This window comes from Gasterosteus aculeatus, chromosome 4 (assembly GCF_964276395.1).
Source record: "Gasterosteus aculeatus chromosome 4, fGasAcu3.hap1.1, whole genome shotgun sequence".
NCBI classification, from domain to species: Eukaryota; Metazoa; Chordata; class Actinopteri; order Perciformes; family Gasterosteidae; genus Gasterosteus; species Gasterosteus aculeatus.
Window position 1 is genome coordinate 5,628,863 of NC_135691.1, and position 23,807 is coordinate 5,652,669.

General features: G+C 46.4%; 1 protein-coding gene across 1 annotated transcript in view; it reads right to left on the reverse strand.

Moving 5' to 3' along the window:
* kdrl (kinase insert domain receptor like) overlaps nucleotides 1-23,807 on the reverse strand; it is a 35,173-nt gene that overhangs the window by 3,082 nt on the left and 8,284 nt on the right. The window contains exons 4-29 of the mRNA XM_040174198.2: nucleotides 22,834-22,961; nucleotides 21,739-21,898; nucleotides 21,504-21,640; nucleotides 21,230-21,401; nucleotides 20,913-21,036; nucleotides 20,635-20,804; nucleotides 19,476-19,632; nucleotides 17,759-17,873; nucleotides 15,711-15,819; nucleotides 14,365-14,649; nucleotides 14,097-14,243; nucleotides 13,331-13,459; nucleotides 12,268-12,374; nucleotides 11,761-11,890; nucleotides 11,069-11,173; nucleotides 9,394-9,507; nucleotides 9,198-9,286; nucleotides 8,958-9,111; nucleotides 8,279-8,376; nucleotides 7,750-7,872; nucleotides 7,335-7,446; nucleotides 5,287-5,386; nucleotides 3,067-3,172; nucleotides 2,085-2,209; nucleotides 1,372-1,450; nucleotides 923-1,026 (exon numbers count right to left, since the gene is read on the reverse strand). Of these exons, the coding sequence (XP_040030132.2) occupies nucleotides 923-1,026; nucleotides 1,372-1,450; nucleotides 2,085-2,209; nucleotides 3,067-3,172; nucleotides 5,287-5,386; nucleotides 7,335-7,446; nucleotides 7,750-7,872; nucleotides 8,279-8,376; nucleotides 8,958-9,111; nucleotides 9,198-9,286; nucleotides 9,394-9,507; nucleotides 11,069-11,173; nucleotides 11,761-11,890; nucleotides 12,268-12,374; nucleotides 13,331-13,459; nucleotides 14,097-14,243; nucleotides 14,365-14,649; nucleotides 15,711-15,819; nucleotides 17,759-17,873; nucleotides 19,476-19,632; nucleotides 20,635-20,804; nucleotides 20,913-21,036; nucleotides 21,230-21,401; nucleotides 21,504-21,640; nucleotides 21,739-21,898; nucleotides 22,834-22,961 (3,379 nt within the window). The remainder of the gene's footprint in view (nucleotides 1-922; nucleotides 1,027-1,371; nucleotides 1,451-2,084; nucleotides 2,210-3,066; nucleotides 3,173-5,286; nucleotides 5,387-7,334; nucleotides 7,447-7,749; nucleotides 7,873-8,278; nucleotides 8,377-8,957; nucleotides 9,112-9,197; nucleotides 9,287-9,393; nucleotides 9,508-11,068; nucleotides 11,174-11,760; nucleotides 11,891-12,267; nucleotides 12,375-13,330; nucleotides 13,460-14,096; nucleotides 14,244-14,364; nucleotides 14,650-15,710; nucleotides 15,820-17,758; nucleotides 17,874-19,475; nucleotides 19,633-20,634; nucleotides 20,805-20,912; nucleotides 21,037-21,229; nucleotides 21,402-21,503; nucleotides 21,641-21,738; nucleotides 21,899-22,833; nucleotides 22,962-23,807) is intronic.

Here is a 23,807-nt window from a genome sequence, read left to right on the forward strand (position 1 = left end):
GTGTCGGGCACATCGTGGGGTACAACTGGAAACTGAGTAACGCGACATGAGTCACAGCCTCCTCTGCTTCTGTGTATGTTTAATCTATTAAAAGTTGTCTCGTGTTCTACCGGCATGAAAGAAGTCCGGCTCGATGAGGAGGGGAAGGCGGAGGTGCCAACAGGTGGACTTCAGCTTAACAAAGGGGCTTTAGCTCAGAGGGGGAGGCCCCTGCTAACGTGGGTCCTTCTCTGCATGTCTGCATTTTTTTTTCAGTAGAAGCCCCAACGGAATAATACCAAGATGTTTAAAGTGTAATTGCGGAGTTCAGAGGTTTGACCCGGTAAGTTAACCCTGTCACTGAGCTGCATAAACTTAATATGCAGACCAGGACGCACACAGAACATGTGTGAGGCTCTCACAGAGAGAGAGAGGACCCTTTGTCTCCGTGATCCACTTCTTAAAGTCCTCCAACGATCTGCTGGATTTTGCCGTTACAGACTTTGAGTCAATGTGCCCCCTTTGAGATCACTTGTTACCTAGCATCCCATTTACACCAACAGCCATGACTCATAAGTTAAATCAAACTGGGAGGTACCTCATTCAGGGCTCTCTTAGTGAAAACAAAGACGTTTTAGTGTGCGCTCTTAAAACAGCCGAACCTCAAGCGATGCACACACTCGGCTTTTGTGCTCAGTCCTTCAGTTTGTCACCTTCAAGCTTTTTCCCTCCCACCTCCCCTTTGTGCCACGGTCTCTCCCACCACGCTACGCTTCCCAGACAAAAGACAAACTAACCCACCGACGGCCGAAGGAGCTCGTGTTTGTGTGTGTGACAGTTACAGCGTCTACATTCCAGCCCAGCGGGGAGGTTTCCAAGCAGGTACTCGTGTGTGTGTGTGTGTGTGTGTGTGTGTGTGTGTGTGTGCGTGCACGGGACGTACGCCAGGGCCATGATGCTCAGCGGTCGACTCGCCAGTGATTCGAGGCGCTTCAGAGTGTCCATGTTGTCAGACGACAGGCCCATCCCGCTGTCCGACTGACCGCCCTGAGGACAACAACAACAACAACAACAACAACAACAACAACAATTAAAGCCACTTTGTCGTTAACTGAAGGGGAACAAATGAAATCAGCTAAGAAAGTAAGTCAACTTTAAAAAAAACTAGACTCAAAAGTGCTTCAAAGGTGCACATGAAATACAATAGTATCACGATATTGGTCGAAAATAGTGGAATTAAGTTAAATATATTCCAAAAACATCATAACATTTTGTTTGTGGGAGTTTTTGCACCAAATAAATATAAATAACAACATTTATGTTGCACGGTTGAGTTTCTAGTTGGAGTGCATATTGTCTGTTTCCAGTTTGCGTCCAGGATGAATAACCCACCTCGTGGCTCCCATTTCTCCCGTCCTCCATGGTAACCTCGTCAAAGGTTTTCACGCTAGCGGGTCGGATCTTGATGTTCCTGGCGGGAAAACATTTCCAGGCTTAGTCTCAAAATGTCCCTACAACGATCTCTTTGGGTTTTAGGAATCCTTTGCTTACACTGGAGCCGAGAGGCAAAGTTCAGCAATAAAACCAAAAGAACTTAATCACTTAAAACAATAACACGCAGCATCTGCGACGTTGAACTTTAAAAACACAGCTTGTTTACTTTGCATTTTACCAATCAGAGGCCAACACCACGCTACGTTTAGCTCAGAGGCTAACTGTCATTACTGCTTTTCAACACCTCGTCAATAAACACTCTTGGCGGACCAGTGAAAACCAAGAGCTCGACAAATATTGTTGTAAGCGGACATAAATCTTGAGGCTGGCTCAATGGTTTTGGGGAAAATTCCTCACAGGATTAACTATACTGAAAGCTCTCTGGCCGTCCAGCTGCTGTGTGTACATTTTTTAAATCACCGGTCGGAACTCATTGTCCTTTCGGCCCTAAACATTCTCCTGTTGTGCCAGGAGCAACAAATGTTTGGAATTTTATAGGCTCGCGATGACCGTTTATAATGTTCACACTCCTGCTCCAGTTGACGCGTGTGAGGAGTTACAGAACCACGCCGGAGTTCACGGTGTCGACTCTGAGACGAGCGCGTTCTCACCATCCGTTCCCCGAGTCGCGTTGGGAGGCGGGTCTTGTGGGAGTCTCCTCGGAGGGCGGCGCGGCGGACGGGTCTCCCAGCGTCGACATCAGGGCAGTGTTGATGGGTATGTAGTGCTTCCCCTCCTAAATCGAATCAATCAGACACAGACACGTGTAAGAGCGGAGCCTTGTTCTGCCACAATGTGAATCTTGTGGGTCGATGCTGCGTACACACGATGCACAGACACACACACACACACACACAGACACACACACGTTGTGGCGAGCGGCCAAAGACATGCCTTAACTATCCAATACAATATACTTTGTTCATTGAGTCTGTGGCCAGGCTTCCTGCACCGTAACAATACCTTAATTAATAAGATTCAAACCTCCCCGCTGTTTATTTTGTCCGGTCGGAGCTTTTATCATCAAGATGGCTTTTAAAAGACTCATCTGTAATGCAACATGCTGTAGCGTGTTGTGCTGGCTGAAAATAATCCGCTGCAGTTTCCTGTCATCTGGGATCGTTGTTGCTTAAGTTTCATCCATCATCTTCAGAAGCACTCTTATGTTTCCACCACTTTTGTTTAAAATGTCATTGGCCTGTTGGTTTAAGGTCATCTTGGCTATTAGGAGGTGATGGTGCCGCTTCAAATATATATTCATCTGAATGTAGAATAGGCCTAGATGTCCATCTGATCCCATGGATTTCTCACACACACTTTTCTCTTGAAAAGCAAAGGTTTAATCAATAAAACGAATGGAAGCTGAATTCTGTCCGTCCTCTTCAGTTTCAACACACTGCTTCGGCTGACTGGGACACTTGAATAGATCTGAGCCACTGTTGTTCTTATTAGTATCACATAACATAATACAATTTTAAATACACTTTTTAGTGCAGCATTTGTTTACTGAGAAAAGCCTTCAATGAATCGCAACACCAGAGCTTAACAGCTGCGGGTCGAGAACCGATGAATCCTGCCGCTGGACCTCCGTACCTGTTGCACGCTGGCCTGAAGCAGATCTCCCAGCTGTTCCACCAGCTCAGTGAAGGTGGGTCGCTCCTGTGGCTCCCCCTGCCAGCAGTCCAACATGGTCTGATATCTAAAGGCAAAGAACACACCACTGAACACACACTGACTGGGAGGACTATATACAGCATATTTGGGACAATTTAAGAAACCTCGTTGCATTGAACGACCACATCTGGTCATCTAGAGCCTTCACGCACACCCTGTTTTCTATTGTCAGGTGATCCGATGCAGAGCCTCTCGGGCTGTATCTGATTCTCTGACAGCGTCTCTGCCCATGTGGGACGTCCCTGAGCCTTAATGTGAGCTTCCATCACAGTGGCCTGTCTCATTTCAGACACAGAGCACCGGGGCTCGTGTTTAAATTACAGCATGTCACTGATTGGGAATGATGGGGGTGATGGACCCCTCTGCGGTTTCTGCTGCGGCGAACCAATCCCTCCCCACGGATGCTATACGTTTCAGTCAAGCTCAAGTTAGAGGACTTGGAGCCGCAGATGGTCCGCTGCTGCCTTATTAACCCCCCCCCGTTCTCGCTCTTTGCGTTTGCGTGCCGGCCGCCCAAACTTCCCGCTGCAGTCGGGCCCGGGTCCGAAGGAAGCCGCGCGGCCGCCATGTCCAATTTGGTGCGCAAACAGTGTACTCGCCAGGTGGGAGCCCTCCTAACGGCGACAGGATGTGGAGAGCCCCATCGCAGCCTTTATTCTTATCGTTGATGAGGGGAAGTGGACACATTGTATTACCGTACAATTTAAACCACATTTCCTGCCAGCACCGCAATGAGAACAAATAGCCTTCCCCTTCTTGAAAGAGCGCGGAGTTTTCTGAGGTGCTTTGTCCGGTTGGGACACTGTGCTATGATGGGAAGAGAGCATCCTATTTATTGACCTCCCACTCTGTGAGGCGTATCCGCTAAATTCCTCTGCGATGCATCACGATGGGGGATCTCATTCACAGATGGAAGACAACATTCTTGCTGCAGAAGCACAAATTGTTTGCTCAACACTGCAACCACATGTGCATCATTCATATACTAGCAGTTTGCTGCGCGGGTGAATGGGCTGGAAACCCGCGCTTACACACCCGCACGGTGACCTGGAGCGACGACCCCACGGACTTTCATCTGCACGGATGTCAGCAGTTTACTTTTCTGCCTCACAACCAAACTCGTGCAAAATACAGTTCCATTTTTGTGAGCGGAAAAGCAGCAGAGATCCTTTCCACCAGCTGGTCTGCGTCTACCGATCCTCTGTTCTGAACAACAGTCTGGATCAGATTTCCTCCATCATTTCCAATCACTGTCTTTTTTGCAAGGCTGATAAACTAAATCAGTTAGCTTCACTTGGCACACGCTGCATTTAAACTTAGACCTTTTGATATCCCATCATTATTAAGCAGAAGTGCCGCATTAGGCTTTCAAAACAAATAAGATTTGTGCACCATATGAGTCATTTTAAATTAAAACCAGAAGAGAAGTTGGCACACGTGATCCGTGTGCTTCGTCTGGACACTGGACTTAGAAGTCCTCGTACTCTTGTTACAAAAATAGCTCTCCGGCTGCATCCCGGACTGACAGCCGTGATTCCACAGACGAGGACTCTCTGTTCTCCCACAGATATTGTTATCCAATAGCCCTCACTCCGAAACGAACCTCTCCCGAACTCCGGGCACGGCGTTTCACCCGCTGGTGCCCGGTTACATCCGTGCCGCCGTCAGTCAGAAAATGCCTCGGAGCTGCAGAGATAATCAGTAACTAATGTTTCCTCCTGCAGCCTTCAAGCCGGGATTACCCATGATTCTTATCAGGCACCCCTGACCTCCTGGTGCACCACAAAGAGAGACACACAGAACGCCTCCTCTGAGGTGAATATCCATACGGGAGGCTCTTACTTACGATTGTAATCTCTAAGGAGGCCGTACTTGGTATTTGAAGCTGGCTGAGGTACGCGAGACCTCTGCAGCCATGTACAAGATGAACGTTCCAGAGATTCAAATATTATGATCGTTAAAAAAGAACATTTACAACGCCACATTTTTCATGGACAGGTTCTTGTCTAACAGATCATCAAGTCAACGCTCCGAGACGCAGTCCACTTCAGCGCTCTATTAAGGCTGGACAGCAGGCGGGTGTGTTTTTACTTTCATGAGTTGTTCCCTGAAGAAAAATAAAATCGCAAAGATTCTCACATTTCAGAGGAAGAGTATTCTGGGGCTCTCATCCTGGTCCCTTCTTTTAGCCGGCAGCAAAATTCTTCGTCGATTTGGACGCCGGGGTACGGGGAGGCCCCTGGGAGAGAGAACAGGGGGGGGGGGGGGGGCGTTCGTTACCTTTGTGCATGAAAAAAGTCCGAACTACTTATATTTATATGAATTGACACTTGAGAAAGGACACTGGATGGTGTCAGTTTCAAGAAAGTATACTTACTTTACATTTGATGTATTATGTGCGTTTCATTGTGCAGCTAAACAACTAAATGATCATATTGTGTCTTTTTTAAGTTATAAAATATCTATACGCAGGAATTTTAGTCAGGAAGACCTTTTACTCTCTCATTCATACCCAATTCTCTCTCGCTTCTTTCTCCCTCCACGGCTTGTATTCACTTTCAGGTAAAATTGAATTGAAAGATTCTGCGGTGGTTTCATTCTTTTTAAAATTATTAATAATATAAAACTCCAAAATAAATATTACTCATCTAACCACAGCATGGTTACTCCCCTTTGATATACTGGCACGGGGAGTCTAATCATCAGATACTCCTCGATTTATCTCATCATGCATGTGTAATAAACTCTCGTTTCCCTCTAATGAAGGCCTACCTTGTTTAAATATGGCCTGTGTTTATACGAGGCCGCATTACATAAAGGCGATCTCATGCTGATCATGATGTATATCTAGTTTAACAAACACCACTCAGGCCTGGTTCTCCTTTGGGCGTCAACACCATTCAAACAAGATTTGGAATATTTGAACTCATGAAACGTACCCGACACACTTTTGGTTCAGAGAGAGATCTGAAAAGCACACTTTGGTTACCCTGAAACTCTTGACCTCTGAGCAGGCTCACGCTGCCAAGCTCACTTCTTTGCCATTTTTCCTGGTCATTTTGTATCCTTGTTTCCTGATTTATTTTTCTGAGGCCCCGCTAACAGTACCCAGATGTGTAAGTGTTTCTTTAACGGAAAAAATGTGGTGAGAATGTGTCAAGAGTGAAAAAGAGGGAGAACGAAAACGTGAAAAAGAAGGCGAGACAAAAGGAACAGGATCATAATGACGTCAGTGTGCTTTACATTTAAAAGAATATGCAGTCTAACACACTTTTCTTTCAACTGCGGCGGGTGACGACGCCACGTGGCGGAGATTCAAAAGCGACACAGTTGAAACGTACAGAAAAGAAACGCATCCATCCTGGGTTACACTTACTCTTATGTTTCCACTGCTTCCCATGGAGGCATTTAAACATTGCATATTTCACGTTGGCTCTTGCTGTAGAGACGTGTGGGGAGCTCTGTGCCACAGTGCACAGGCAGCCGTGGGGGCGACACACAATGGGGTCTTAAAGCCGGCAGTGGTTTCCCAGCAGGGGAACACTTTTACACTGATCTGGCTGCCTGGTTACAATGAGTTTGTGTTGCCAGCTGGGACAAAACGGAGAAGTTAAATAGGAGGTGTTCCCTCCTTTAATGCCCCATGGCTGCTAAAAATCACAGAATACCTTCACTGGTTAGTCTGAGCCGGTGGAGCGCGCCTCTTCTCCCGGGAACGTCTCGGATAACAGGAACCCGTGTTTGACTGCGATGCCGGCCTTTGTTGCTGAGAACGTTTTTTTTATTACGAAGCTTTGGAACCGATCACGTGACTCTACTGACGTCATATTTAAATCCAAGATATATTTACACTTTGGCATTTGCGCCGACAACAGCTCGCTGCCACGGTCCTGAAAATATTGAGGCACGTCTTTCAGCGGGTGCGTGGGACTCAGAGTTTTATGGCTGTTGGCATCTATGAGAGTTGCACAACAGCCATTGGCCGCGCCGTCTCTTGCCCCCATCTGTTCGAGTGTTGCCATATGGAAATACGCACATGGTGAAAATGTTCTTCTGAGTGCATGTGTGCACGGTAAAAATAATTACCTGCGACTGAAGGGATATTCCTTTAATTCACAAAGAACTATGTGTGGCTCTGTGATGTTTGTCTCTAAAAGAAGTGCTGAATACGGAGCCGTGACACTTACCCAAAGAGAAGATCTCCCATATGAGAACACCAAAGGACCAGACGTCACTCTGAGTCGTGTAGATCTTGTCAAAAATGGCCTCAGGTGCCATCCACTTGAGCGGCAGTCTGGCCTGTGCAGATGTTAAGATAAGAAATGATTTAATCTCTTGTCTCGGGGGAGTTGACGTCTCACTAATGTGACATCTGCGCCGAGCTGGTTGGTTTTAAACTGGGTGAGCCGGTACTGCTATTGATTTAGTTTAATTTAGCTTATTTTGTTTCATAATCTAATATTCAAACAAATACACGTCTCAATTACTTTTTGTGAGATTTTGAGACAAAGTGCTGCTATATTTATTCAGTGCTTTCACTTTTTGGTCAAATTGCTTTCAGTATTTTCTCTGTAAGACTTGACAGGACGTTAATAAACTCACATCTCCTTTGCGCACATAATCCGGGTCTTTGTAGATGTCTCTGGCAAGTCCGAAATCACAAATCTTCACCACGTTATTCTCAAACAGCAGGATGTTTCGTGCAGCCAAATCCCGATGGATGCACTGATCAAGAAAAGGGAAGCAACACATTTTCAGCATGTAATGCTGATGCTAAACTCATCAGCTGTATTACAAAAGGATGTGTTCCATATCCGGGCTACAAAACACTCGGTAGCAGGTTATCTACAACAATGGCTTCACAGTCAGTTCATTCAATCAGTCACATCCGGAAATTGAGAACGACTTGAACAATGAATGAACGTCATCCAGGCTGATATCCTTGACATCCTTGGTAGTAATAGTGGAGGCAAAACGGTTCAAACGGTTCTTTTTTTTACTGCTATCGGATGATAAATATCAAAAGAACATGATATTGAATTGATAAGCAAAACACCTCCGCGACAGATTCCAAACATGTAAATGCAGCCGTTAAAAGTCTTGAGAGATGTGATTTATGTGAAGAAAATACCTTGCGTGAAGCCAAGAACTCCATGCCTTTTGCAACTTGGAAACTGTAGCAAATCAGATCTTCCAACGTCAGGACTCTCTTATACAAATCCTCAGACTCTGTGAAGCACAAGGACACAAAACGTTTTCCCAGTGAGACGGATTTTTCACCTGTGATTTACATGGATGTATTCATGTAAGTCAATCATTTTAACAATCCATCTCCTACACGCCGTCTTCAAAACTCCCTCAATAGACGAGAAAATTAGAACAAACTGTACAACCCGCCTATCTTACAACGTCAGGTGGAGCGCGCAGGGTTTGAGAGAGGAACTCACAAGGAGTCCTTCCACCGGCCCACCTGAGTAAACAGCCAAACAAAGCAGGAATAACACGTGGGGAACAACAGTGGGCCGGCGCGCGGCGTCCCGAGCTGGAGCCCCTCAGCAGAGCGACACTCGGGGTCAGGACAGGAAGTAAACAGACGCCTCCCCAGACTCAGTGGGGTGACGGCGGCTCCCGCTGCAGTGATTGTACTGCCGAACAGGAGGAGGAAATGTCCTATCAGACTCGGGCTGGAAAACAATCCGCGGGAAGCTTTCATTCCTTGGCCCGGGAGGGGTGGAGCAGAGGTGAGAGGAGGGGGGGGGGAGCGGAGAGGGGAGGGAGGAGGGGGTTGAAGGAAAGCAAGAGGCCTCTACCTTCTTCCTCTTCCTCCGAGTCGCAGTAGCTCTTGTCTTCGACGAAGCCGGAGCTGGCCGAGCTCCCGTTGCTGGCCACGCTCTCCAGGCGGCGCTTCATCAGCTCGCTGAGCTCGCAGCGCGACCCCGACGACACCACCTTGTCGTCCTGGCTCTGACCGGCAGACACGCAGACGTCGCGTTAGGTAAAGGGGGGGATGAACAGGTTGCCAGAGCGACGAAAAGTTGCCGGTGACCCACCTTGTAGACGAGAAAGTCGTCTCTCTTGCCTCGCAGGTAGTTGGACAAGTTGCCGTATTTGCAGAACTCCACTATCATCATCAGCGGGCCTGTTGAAAATGGCAAATCACGTCAAGTCAAAATGGTCATTTCTTTCCTATATCTTGTAAATGTTCTGTCCCCACAGTGGGATGACTTCCTCGGCAGTAATTCTGACCTCCGGGCTTCGTGCAGGCTCCCAGCAGGTTGACCACGTTCAGGTGATGGCCGATGTGGATCAGAATCTTCAATTCTGACATCAGAGCTTTCCTCTCGTTGGACGTGGCGCCTCCTGTGATGACGCAGACACATAAAGTGTACTGAACATTTGTACATTTAGCTCTATTTTCAGTGTGCTTCGTTGTCCTTTAATTTGGTTTCAGGATCACAGCAACAATGTTCCGTTCAGCGATGTGACCGCTTGGAATCCAAACTCATTGAAAAATAATAAGAAACAGGATTAGATACGATTTTCGCTCATACAAAGTTAAGATGGAAAACATTAAACAAAATGAGATTATTCAGTTAAGATCATAAGTAAAGATAAACTCATATGAAAAATAAGCAAATCTACGCAGGTCTGTTCCTTTGTTTAAAGATATTTTCATACACAGGAGGGATCAAACGTTATTTAAACCCTCAAGCCCACAACGTGAAATCAACATTTCCACCGCAGTGAACGTGTTCCCTGTTGGGTTTCGTGTTTTCGGAGCTGGAAACACAACCGTCGGATGCGTGTGCACAATAATATACAATAAAAATTCAACATACGGATGATGATATCTTTTCCGTCTTGCATTTCCCAAATAAACAGTTTGCATATGGGGACAAAAAAATACACCTTGAAATTTAATTTTGAAAATTGATTCAACATGATGGAAAATAATCATCATAGCTTTCGGCCCGGCGATATGAAAAGACTGACATTAAATACGCGACTGTGTTAAGTTTGACCAATGACTCAACTTTGAATGATGAAAATCAGGATTTAGGGGTTGTTTTATGCGGCTCTGATCCCTTTGATATATATGGGCTTGAGGGTAAAGGGAGACCAGCTAAACCACAGTCTGCTGCTTTACATTAAGTTTGACCTACGACCAACAACAAAGTCTGTGAATGTAAATGATTAATGACACAGACGTGACCAATACACCTAATGCATAAGCCCTACCTTTCATTGTACATCGGTCCCGGATTTCCGGTTACATGGTTCTTTAGTCGGCTTCTCTAGTATTAATATAACAAGGAAAACCTTTCAGCCTGGTGGTTTTCCTGTTTTCATTTCTTGATCCAACAGTTGATGTGAGAACTTGGAAGGACGTTGGAATGGGAAAATACAGCGAATAGTTTCCAAATGTTGAAAACTGTCAAATGGGGCAAAGGGGATTTTACGACTCGCACGTTACTTTCATCTCCATTTGAACTCTTCTTCACTCGCATATTTTGGACATTCTGATCTGGGCCGTCAAATCAGCATACACTTACACTCGTTATCAAGAACAGGGTTACAGGTCTTAGCCTTTACCTCCAACTGCACTCTGAGAGGAACAGACGCCGCGTGCTTTTTTAAAAAACCGTCACGCACATACAGACGCTAACTGCAGGCACATGTGATGCTGCAGCTCTCGAGTCTGTAATAGGCGCGAGAAATAAATCTTGTGCAGAAAACGACATTCATTATTCATCTGCTGCCCAATGCAGGAGTAGATACCGAGACGATAGAGAAGAGAGAAGGCGTAGCTGCCGTGAGAGGTGGTGGCACCGGGACGAGCAAGAGGGCAGCTCGAGAACAACAAGAACAAGAACAGGTGGCTCTGTCAACGCAAATGCCCATTTTCTTTCCTATTTCCCACCTTTCAACATTTTGACAGCAACAGTCTTGCAGGTCGAGAGCTTGTCGATCCCGAAGGCAGAAGCCTCCACCACTTTTCCAAACGCTCCATGGCCGAGGGTTTTGCCTGGCAAAAGAAGAAGGTATTGGATGAGTTTCCTGTCCCTCGGGCTGGTTTCCCTGTGGGTGTTTAATCAACGCAACGCACGGCCGGTGTTTTTTTCTAGAGAATTTATGGCTCACTTAAGACTGGATGACAGCTCGGGTCACTGATGAGTAATGATCGTACACAACAGCTGCAGTGAGGGGTGACAGCTAGGCCGCGCACCTCGACGGGGACGTGTATATTCTCAACATGAAGCACTTTTAAGATGAACTGTTGACCTCTAGTGGTTGGACCTCTGGTCCGGACAATGCCAATCAAATATGCTCAAGCTTGAGAAATCAAAATATGTAACTATCATCCCGTTCATCACCATAGTAACACATCTGCAGAGCGGCGAGGTGCTGCGTTGTGTGCACTTTCCTTTGTCCAACTCGCAGGGTGTTTACACACAATGAGATATCCTGTTATTGTTATTATCCTCTTAACAACCAAAGTTGTGGATTTCCACTTTGCGAATAACCTCTTTGAAAGTAATGAACTGTGTCTAAAGTTGCACATAATGTATGAGAATCGTATCTGTAGCATTTTCCTGCACGTTGGATTCTCACCGAGTCGCAGTCGGTCACGAGGAAACTCCCATTTACTGCTGTCGTACTGAAGAAGATCATTCTGCTCCTCGAGGGGACACTCGTCAGGGTCAATGATGATAGACGGGCCCATCTTATAATGTCCCGGTTGCTGAGGGTGTTAGATGACAACATATGAATTATCTAATACATTTTGTGACCACAATAAAAAGTATTTTCACTTCAAGTGACCTCGTTGTTTTATTTACATGAGTAAATGCTGGTCTCCTTTGGCCGAACACAGAAACATGAGCTCAGCATTTCTCACTCATTGAAGGAAATGTGGAAATCATAAACAGTGAGAAACGATAAATTTGTCCTTCCATTTAAGTGTATTACACAAGAAGCAATAGTCAGCCTCATCCTTTGTCCAAACACGGGAAACAGGAACCGCAAAAGAAAGATCACATGACACTTGAACATTCCACATCTGCCCGAATGCTCACATGCTTTTCGAAATAAAGTAGTAGTAGTAGCATCGCGTCTTACCTTCCTCAGCTTGCGGATGAAGAGGATCAGCATGAGCCAGAGCAACGTGGCTGCAGCTCCCGTACACACCAAGATGATGACCTCAACGCTCGGCTTCCCTTCATCCCCTGCGAGGAGAAAATATATATATCGTCGACTGCGAGGCCCCTTTGCAAAGAAACCACTGTGTAAATTGTCCTTTAATATTGAAAAGGATTAGTGGAGAATTGGCCTCAAAAGGAAACATTCTGTTCCAAATCTCTTTCTTTGTTAATTTTCTCTGAGGGTATTTACCAAAAGGAAGTGGAAACACACTTCTCTGTTTATTTCTTGTTTGTTTGGGAAATAAATACCACACTTTTTCCAATAATATTTCTTTCCAAACTATGTTTTTTTTAACCGTCTGTGACGACACAACATTGCATTCCTTGAATCTGCACAACAAGTTGCTCTGGCTCCGATATTATTTAATCTTAGACTAAACAGCTGTTTAGAGAGATATTCTTTGTGGTGTAGATGGAATTGATAACCCTTGCTGCTGAAGCTCAAGAGAGATTACTTATTAGAATCTGTTTGGAAAAGACGACGTGCATAAAATCTCACCCAAACTGCAAGCCTGACCTTCGGATCAGTTCATTTACACGAACACACGTTAACAGACACGCTACTCCAATTATCGGCAGTGTGTTTCCAGTCCCTTGGCTGTTGTAGCGGGCACTCTCGTACACTCATTAGTGGACCCTCTTAACACTTCGCAGAGGTCATGCCCTCAAGGTAAAGACCCTCAGTCAGAGCCGCGATCATAAAACCTGCCGAGTGAAAGGAATTCACTCGGCATTCCTGGCAGCCACAGATTATCTGTCAGGGGAACGTTTTTCCTAATGAAGTCAGACCGGAGCTATTTGAAGTGGTGATGAGAAAACAAGAGCGCCTGTGATATGTTTTCGCGGGATCCGAAGCGACTCCGCTGTCAAAGACGGATCATTGGCGTATTTGATGCGACGTGTACACGGCACACGACGCGGACGATTGCAGCCGAGTCGCAGGTGAGCTCGAGATACCTCGAGGTGTCTGCGCGACTTACCGAACACAGTGACGACGGCGCTGGATTTTGCGATACCCTCGCCGTTGCTGGCCACACACTCGTAGACGCCTTCGTCGTCTTTCTTCACCCTCTCGATGGTCAGAACCCCGTCCTCTTTCAGGATGATACCTGCAACACGCGATCGCCCAGTCAAAGTTGGCCTGGTTATGGAGGGGATGGTGTTTGGCATTTGGGGGCTCTTTTGGACAAGCGGCGGCGTAAAAGCAGAGTGAATGCTACAACGGCTCTCACCGCAGCTGAGGTTGGGTTTACGCGGAATCATTTCATTTCTACTCAGGATGTTTACGACGCCGTGAGCCAGACACAATATTTTCTGTGGGCGCTCAGGCGATGCGATTACATGAAAGGATTCGGCAAAGTCATCTTCTCACAGTGCAAATGTGAATCAGACCACCTGAACACAAATGAACGCATCCGTTACTTTGCCCACTTAGCCGTGACTATACAAACAATTGCTTAACTGCAGCTTAACTGCACAAATGTCTTCAGTAAATATAAATAGGAACATTTGGGCTTTTGGTAATCAAAACTCGGCTTCAGAAATTGCATAATCCTCACTGCGTCAGGAATGCTGTTTACTTGAGCCTCGAGAAAAGTACGAGCTAGAATGAAAAAAAAAGTTTCCTGTATAAACGCCGGCCTGGCCTTTGACACGGGGTCTTCGGCTTTCAAAGCAGGAAACACGTTCGCCTGCTGATCACATGTATGCACACAAATATAGTATAATTTAGCATTCTCTGGTTACCTGGTCCTTCCTCCACCTCAACACCATTTTTGTACCACACGATGTACGGACGAGGAACTCCCAGAGCAAAGCAGGCCAGCATCAGGGTGCTGCTGCTGTTCACATCTTGGTCGGTCAGATTCCGACTCAGCCAGGGACTTGTCCTCACTGCACAGAAAACAATTACAATGAATTAAAGCTATTCTTTGTCTGTTTTCTTCGTCTGCCAGAATGTCTAATAATCATGAATTGTACATTATCACTTTCTTACATCCTCCACTAAACTCACCATCCACAAAAAGTGCAGCAGTCTTAAGTTCCACCCTCTTGTCGGGCTTGTACGCTTGGCACTTGTAACCCGCGGTGCTGATTCGGGACACGTTACGCAGAAGGAGAGAAAGAGAAATGGAGTAGCCGGCGATCTGGAGACGGGACACGTTGGCAGCGACCGTTTGATTCCTCGAATCCAACCACCGCAGGTGAGTGTACACGTAGCGAGCCGCCCGACAAGTCAGAGTGACGTCGTCCCCCTCGATGGCCGCCCGAGGTGTGATGGTCATTTGCTCAGGGTGATCTAGTGGAACAGCGGGGTTTTCAGATGCATTCAGTGATCAGATGAGGTCAACAACGGTTACCAATTATGAATGAAGAGCTTTGAACACGAGTCCGCGCCATCTGTTTTACACAGAGACACGTATCCTGCTGGCCCGAGTGTGGGACACTACTTTTGGACGCAAAGCTGCTTGTTGCAATGCCAGGAATGTCAAATTTGCAGTTGTTTCCTGTTTCATCACTGTTAATTGGAAGCACGTTGCCGGTGCAGCGCGCGGATGACGGCGCTGCCGCGCTCATCCGATTGGGGAGAAGCAGCGGAGTCTGGGCCTCGGGGGAAACCGACTCAGCTTGTTTATTCAGATTGCTGGAAAGCATTCGGTGTTCCGTAAGAGAAGACAGCTGTCACAGATTTGTGTCCTCTTTTTTTTGAAGCAGGGGTCTCCATCTTTCTCTGTCTCCCTCACCTCTGGAAGACAACGGAATTCCTCGTGGGAATTCTCCCGCTCTGGGAGATAGGCACTGGTTTCAGGCGCTAGGCATCCCATCAGGCACACGGTTGACCCGCATAAATCCAAAAGCAATTCGTCACCCCATAGGGCATGTGATTCACTCAGCTTTTAAGGAACTCAAATTTACTCGGAAGAAACTGTGCTTCTTTACGCGACACGTCATCCCAGCTATTAATACACCGATGTCTTACTGGATGTTCATGTTGGAAGAAATGCTCATTAAAAAAAGTAAACTCTCAAAGCAGAAAGAGGAATGACCTGCTGGCACTGCATCAGGAATGCAGCTATTCACAGTTATTTTTAAAAGTGTGCCATTATAGCACTCCATATGGTTCAGGACATGTTTGCCTCTCTTCCACCCTGAAGCCGCTCAGCTCTACTGGAAGATGGTTCCAATTAATGCCCTCCTCTGGCTTCTTTATTGCACAATGCAATCTGCACATTCCTTTGCTGTTCTTGCACTTCGTTACAGCGTGTGCTGTGCGCCTGGATCATCTAAACGAATCCTATGCCCTGTATTCTTCAATTTAAATCAGTGTCAAATTTAATACATTTCAGCTGACCGACTTACCATCAACGTAGAAGGGAATCGTCATTGTGCTGTTGCCGACTTCATTCTGGGCCACACACGAGTAATTTCCTGACGTGATCGCCGCTCCTATCACCAGGGTGCTCACAGTCTAATTGGGATAAATGGGGGCAATTATTACTGATTGTTCCAAACAGGGGAAAAAAAACATGTGATAAACAACAAATGCTCAATGTCACTATTTGGAATTCTGCTTCGACTTGCTCTTTCTGCTCGAGACTCACTCGCCATCAGAGCGGCGAGTCGCTGTTAGCAGGCGGGAAAGAGGTCCAGAGCCTGGTTTGTTTTATACTCGCCGTGACCATAATGAAAGGATACATCTGGATTTTAAAACCTGCCGAGTCCCCTTCAGACCTGCACTATAGATCTAGAGCCACGGCTCAACGGCCGCTTCCTGGAAAGCCCTTCTGACGCCACACTCAATTCTATCATTGCACCAGTGCAAAATACAAAATAATAATTGAAAGTTGCGTGAGGGCCAGACTTCATGGGGCTCTGTTGAGGGTTCATGGGGACATCTGTTTTTTGGGGGGCAGTTGGCTACATCAAAGAGAGTGAATGATGTGGGTGTATTGTCTGGGCGTGAGCTATTGTGTTGACTGTCAGGTCACACAACTGTAGCTGAAGCAATTTCAGCGTCTCTGTACTCACAAAACTCACGATACAAACACTCAGGCAGTAACAAAATATGTAACTAAAAGATGCTATTCAAAATACTGATGGAGTGGTGTAACCCAAACTTTAACAGTCATTTAAACAATCGTGCACGGCTCTTTAGAGGTGACCTGACCAGACGCACTGTGACCTCTGTGCACCCCCCTGTGTTTTCCTTATATTATGACCCGGGCCAGGCTGCCTCTCTGCTGGGCCTTCCTGGGAGGCACTGAGAGGCTCGGCCTTTGGTGCGTTCCTATTCACGGGCCAAAGCGATTTATGTGGGGTGACAGAGAGGAATTCACTTCCAACAGATCCCTGTTCTTTGAAACTTTTGCTTGTTATCATTGACCCTTAGTTTTAACCCGTATAAAGCACCAGCTTTTGACCACAAGTACTTGTAAATAAGCGGTTCCTCCTTAGTTATGTCAGAGATGTATCAGAACTGACGCCCTGTGAAAATCACAGAATTTACAATTATTATATGATTGTAAGTTTGATGATCACTGATTCTCAAGCTGAACTCCTTTAGAGCCACACGTGTACCTTACTTGGCCCATGCTGCTATAATGGGTTTCTTTAACCTAATTCTATACACAGGCTGGAGGAGCAAAGCAGGCCTGCTCTTAATTACATTCGGGGTGAACAGTTTTAGTAAACGGCTCCCACAGGACATTTGTCTACCGTTTCCATATTGTGTTTGGGTTTGCACAAAAACATGTGTTTGCTGTTTTCTGAGAAAAGCTGATGGATATTGGATGTTTTTCTGATGGATGTTTTGCAGAAGAAAATAATTTGCTTAAATGCTTAAATGTTTTCATTTTGCTTCTAATTGCATTATGTGCGATCCCATCAGAATATGCTCACAAAGGGAAAACACAGTTCCAGCAATTTCGTGTGTGTTGCAGCTCTTCACAGGTAATGGTGTCAGGTAGAATCCCTGAATGTCTGCTCAGAGCTCTCTCATGGCTTACGCCATGTAGCCCTGTCGCTATTTGCAAGTCCAAACAGCAGAAAAGATAAAGTGATTACAGAATAAAATTACAGAATGTTTCTTTGCCAAAGCCCATGATGAAGCTTCAACTGCTTCGTCTATGAACCTTTATATGAAAACTAACTTTTTATTGAAACTAAACGCAGACAAAAATGAATCACTTTCAGACAAACAGAATCAGTGCGAATAGCAGGGACATGTATGGATTTATGGGTTTCAGATGTGACATCTGACTTTTAAGCCCCGGTCACACGCTGTTGAGCTCTTCCCTGGATTCTTTGACTTGATCCGATTCTCATGTAATTTGTACTGTTGAGTCGATCACTGATATTTGTCAACCACATTTTATGTTTTAAACACCCTTAGAAACACTTTCACAAACCTTGTTTTTGCCTTGAACCAACTCAGACTTGACGTTTATGCTCTTAATCCAGTTGTGAGAGTCCTTTCTCCTTTCACCAATGTGGACCGGAAGTGGCTTGGTGTTAGCAACGCAACTGCAGGACAGAACAAATGTGTTAAGACAATCTAGTCATGCAGCTAGTTTGTGTAGAGGCAAATGCAGATGTGTTGGATTCAGAACAATAAAACACAGAAGACTCGTGGGAACCTTGACGTGATGCTGAAAGATACCCCGCCTACATCCCGCGATTATAATAAATATACAATGTGCTGCCCTTCTTAAATAACCCCGATTCTGAAAATCCAAAGGGTACTTCACACTGAGATTTTGAGTCGAGGTCTAGACCAGCTCGTCGGGGTTATAAAACCAAGAGAAAGCCTTGATTTGACCGCCACCCCCGAACCCTGCACACCGCCCGGGGTGGGGAACAATCAGTCTGATGAGTGGAGAGGCAGGGGAGGAAACGGCAACCGCGACAGGAAGGGCTGCGCTATGCGTCACCTCGAACAGGAAACCCCCCCCAACCACACACACACACACACACACACACACACACACCTTCTGGCCAGAGCAGATAAGGCTGATCCTAAAACCTTGGCGGTCAACAAGGGGCTGCTGATAACTTCTCAACCTGGCGATAAAGACACCACCATATTTCTCCCCCCTACACTATCAGCCTCATTCCTCATCCGATGCGGCGAGCTTCCCCTCACCTCTCGACCCTCTCCCACCCTCCAAACTCCCAAAGATTTAGATGAGATGTGATCTTGAAGGGCCGCAGGCTGGATTTACAGTGACAGGTACTTTACAGGGTCGGGGCTGCATAAAACAAACATTTTTGCACAATTGGTCTCCCACCGGGCTGCAGCCGCTCCTTTGTCTCATTAGCTGCCTGCCACTGTTCGTAGTGCCAGCCCTGATTATCTTTAGGCCCGGCAGAAAGAGTTGTTTTGACCCGGCGCTCGGCTGTAATTTATCATAAAGTGCAAGCGGGTCTTTTGAGACCAGTTCAACTATAAAACAATAGAAGCCCCGCTGAATTAACACCATGAGGTATTAAACACGATTGTGTCTCTTCATTGCGCAGTGGTCTATAGTGTTGTTTTTGGTAATGGTGCCGAGGCCTGATAACCAGAGGCTAATGACCCATTGTTTTCCCGATCTAACGACCCGCATGTCTCCTGCTGCCTTTGACGGGCCAGGATATTGGGGAATGTTCATGTTGTTTCTGGGTTCACGACCAAGCCGGTATTCGTGCACTCAGTTGTGATCGGCTGTGTTACAGCTCTTGGAATCTGAGATCAATACATTTCCCCGTCAGCCCACACAGCCACTGACCACAGACGAGACGGCTGCGTCTCTTTGATTAATGTGTCGTATTCTGGGCCTGAGTCATTTCAGTCCAGTTGTTTTACTGTGTACTTGTAAATACAATTTCAGTATGTGGTGGCACTTAAGTTTCTGACTTCCAACACAGCTGTGCAATTTGTGCAAATGCTGTGCAATATATCTGAATCACATCTCGTAAACTGCCAGCTGAATCTGAGCAGTGAACTTGTAAAACATGATTTTAAATCAGATGATGTCGGGTGTTCATCAAGGAAAACTTTGCCAGTGATGTGTTTTTCAATTCTTCAAGATAGGAGGAGGTTTACGGAAGATCAAACATTCCCATTGTTGTGACACGGGGACTCACTTTGTAAGCGTAGGGTCCGAGTGACACGGTTGCCAGAACCAAGTGATGTTTGGCCAAGGTATCCCATAAGCAGTGCAGGTTAGCTGATGCGGTTTGCCCAACGTGCACGGCTGCACATCCACAGTAGCAAGCTCCGCCTCCGAAATAGTTGGCTTCACTGTGAGAGAGAAGTGCACGCACACACACGTAAGTACACAGGGAGAGCAACAACAGGTTGGTTTCAACGCGCCGCCTCCCTCTCGTAATGGCTTTATAACGAGGGTCGGCAGGCATGACGGACAGCCGTGAAAAGGGTGCACGTGGGTTGTCCTCTGGACGGCGTGTAGAGAAGAATGGCAGGATGACTGGATGGCCCGGGGGGGGCTGTAGGTCAGAGAGTGGCCCGGCAGTGGCCCGTGCCCATCAGGGTTTCAACCCCTGCGCCGGTTCACACAGGGGCCCAACCTGGAGCACTGTGACAGCCCCAAACAACCAATGAAATACTTCATAATTGACACCACGAATCTCTCTTCGCCGTGTTTAGTCATGTCTGTTTTTTTTCGTCATTCCAATAAATCAAGGTTTTGTGAATCGGGACAGTTAAGGGTCATAAATAAAGTTTACACAAACCACAGGGGGCTGATTTGTCTCTTTTTGGCTCACTATTGGGATTGCTATGTTTAAAGAAGGCAGTGAAAATAGCTTGGCCCCCCCATGGCGGGCTTGAAGTAGCGCACGCACACATCTTTGTTCTCTATAGCAAGTTTCCTCTTAACATTTGTACCCTCTAGTGTTTACACTTATCAGTAGGATTCAGTTAACGTGATCATGCTCAGTCCTCGAGCAGTATACAAATCGCATGGAACGTGTTGTTTGTTTGAACCGCACTGTATATACACGTGGTGAGGGTGCACATAAATGCTGGGGACCAGAGGGGGTCTGGAGCGGCAGAATAGAGCCCGGGACCATTTGCACACAGAGCCCAGCCCCTCAAAAGAGCCCCAATAATCAACAACAGCTGCCCTTGCTACGTCGATCCAGACTGGGAATCAACAAGCCCCAGAAATTCCTCTCATACTCGCGTCGCTACCTGCCGTCCAGCGGACTGCTCTGAAAGCGGGGGGACTGCTTCATTTCCTCAGGATCAGCAGTCATTATCAGGTCCATGACAACCGCTTACCCTGGACGACCAGCGTGTAGCTCAGATTCCTGTACAAGCCCCTGGCTTGGTTGCCCAGGCTTATGGTGAAGGTCCCAGCGTGATTCTGCTGCACGTTGGTGAGGATCAAGCTGTAGCCAGACATATTGTAGCAGGTGGAATTCTTGTAGATAGGGACCCCGTCCTTATACCTAAAAAGGTTTTGAAATCACGGATGAAGAACAAAAATCAAGGGAAGACACGTGAAGGTGGTTGTTCACAAAATCAGCAGGGTTTTTTGTAGACTTGAGATTACTCACCATGCAACAATGTTTGGTAATGGCACAGCGTTGACCTTGGGGTCAAAAACAAGCTTCTTTCTGCCTTCTTTAACGATAACCTCAGGCCGATCGCGCTTATAGGAGACATTGAGGAACGGATGCTCTGGAAGAAAAGATTAATAACAAAAGTTAGAATCCAACGAAGCGCTAAATTACCATCACATCATTGTAAAATTGTCACAAATTGAGAACTATTTTAGAAGAAGAATGTGTGAATTTTGTTGTGTTTTCATGTTTTGTATTAAACATGACGAGGCCGTCAACTGATTTTTTTAATCCATCCAAAGCACACTCACCGAAAACAGAGACTTTTGCTGAGGCATGCTTGAAGTTTGCCAGTTCGATTGCAGCTCTGCAGTGGTACACTCCCTTGCCTTCCATGGAAACGTTCGGCAGAATCAAAGTATTGCTCATCCGAACAACCGGACTGCGGGGGATTGGCGTCTTTTTCGTATAGTGTTTATTTTCCTGAAGACAAAGGACGAACTATAAACTCCACCCCGGTAACCTGCGCGGGTGCATTTTTTTAACGTACAGCCGTCCCATGTCAGAGGCAAACCCTCAACTCACGCTCTTCTTTGGAAAATCCCACTCGAAGTAGATTATTGAACCGGGGCCGGTCTCGCCACTACAGTTGAGAATGAGGGTGTCTCCGACCACCACCCTGACACGATCCGGGGTGATCTCCACATTGTTAAGAACGCGACCTGTAAAAATAATGACAAGTAGAATAGAAGACAATGAAACACTCGAGAGACAGAGAAACCAACACAAATCTAGATTTGTAGAAAGACCACAGACTCACTCATTTTATGATACATGTACATCGACTTGAACTCACGGCCGTTGACCGTGGTTTTACAGGTGAGCCTGTCGTACTGTGTGCTGGGCTCGTTGGGGATCGTGAATCCAACCTTCGGATCCCAGACCGTTTCCGGGATGACCATCTCTGTTGAAAGTTTGTGCTGGAATCAAGAGAGTAGAGCAGAGAAGGTCGGTCAGCGCCGTAGATATTTCGGGACATTTTTTGAGAACACCGAGCCAGGCGGAAGCGTAATGCACTCAACTTCATTTAACATGTAGCTCATGCTCTGCTGGGCTCAGCTGGGGACAGACATCTGTTAAAGCGAAGATGTAATTCGTTTTATTGTTTTGTGGAGTGTAGCTTCTGTAATCCTTTATGCAACGGAGCACGAAAAGGTGTTGACTCGGAAGAGGATGTACGTGCCTGCTGCCGTTTGTTCTCAGGCCAGGAGTTGGGCTTGGAGAGGAGGCAAGGAAAGGGAAGGAAGGAAAGGGAGCAGAAAGGTGGAGTGCCATAGATTTACCAACAGCAGGAAGGTCACATCAACCAGAGTCAGCTGTGTCGGTCCACGGCAGCCAATATGTCACATGATCATTTTGTATCAATGACGAGAAGTGCGCACCTTGACGGTTGGCATGGTAACTCTGTCGAGATGGTTTTTGTGCAGTCTTTGGGGATGATAACCGGGCTCTTATGTTTCACACCAAGATTAAAGCCTTGAGCAAACCACATGGCTTGATGAGGTCTTTGGCTGCATTCTGGTATCAAATATTACAATATTACAATCCTCATCATAACTTCCCTGTTGTTTCCTGTGATGGGACACAGCCGGTACTCCGTTTATACTGGATTTCCTGATGTTTGAAGGGTGGGATAAATTTAGTCTGGGAGTCTATTCTTAGAAAAAACCTCTTGGAACACCTTCCTGCTTTTACAGGAAGCAGACAGAAGGACTCCCAACCCCCCCCCCCCCCCCCCCACCCCCCAACCAAAGCTCCATTCAGACTAGCCACCTCCCCTGGTCTGTTGCTTCTGGAGATGGTGCACTGTGTGTGATTTTCTTCAATTTGTGTGATGTGATTTGAGAGATCTTACCGCTACGAGTTTAACCACAGTGTCGGGAGAAGACGTCCGGCAAGGAACCACCATGGTGCTCTCATCCCTGAAGACGTAAAACACTTCAAATGTCTTTGGATGGGGCACCACAAACGGTTGCTCGGGATCTGAAGGACAAAATAAAAGGAAAACAACCTCAAAATAAGTGAAGATCTTCAACACAGAAACATTCAGAAATCACTTTGGATTTCAAAGCAGATGTGGCCACTTATGTTTCGTCTTTTGGGAAAACCATACTTTGAAGCAAATCCAAAGCTGCTGTTCTGGAATAAATTGTTATGCTAGAACTGCTTTTTGCTTTGCAATTGCATCAGGGCGACGTAAGGGCATCCAGCACAGGAATCAGATGCCGGATCAGTTCATTCCAACCGGATAAGGCAGCAGAGCACAGATCGAGTAATCGGGCCAGTGGTTTGTTCATACTGGGCGGCCAGGCATCACAAAGCCGATGTGGGAAGTTCACAACTACACAAATAGTTTAGTCAAATATGCAGTAGTGGTGTGATAAAGGAACCATTATTTGAAAAGCATGGACAATTATGTAATAAACAGCTGAAGGGCATTGAAAAGGGAGCGTTAGACTAAACACAGGCACAGCAGGCGGCCTGGGAACCACATTCACACAGAGGGAACAAAGTGCATCCAGCCTTCAGTTCAGCCATTGTCTACATCTATTTCACATCCCTCAGTCCAATATTTCAGGATTTCATCTTGGTCATATTGCATGTCAAAAAGCACACGCCTGGAACTGAAATGGACATGAATTATCCGTTTCAGCGATTCTGTAACAGAATCTGGGACCATGTGACGCGTTAGCGGAGGCTTCTGAAAACAGTAGCTGGAAGAGGAAATGATTGGGCTTTCCGTGCAATCGCGCTCACCCTCCCGGCTCAGGAGGAGACAAAAAAAAGGGCCAAAAAAAACACCTCCTCTCTCCGTCTCTCTCTCTTTCT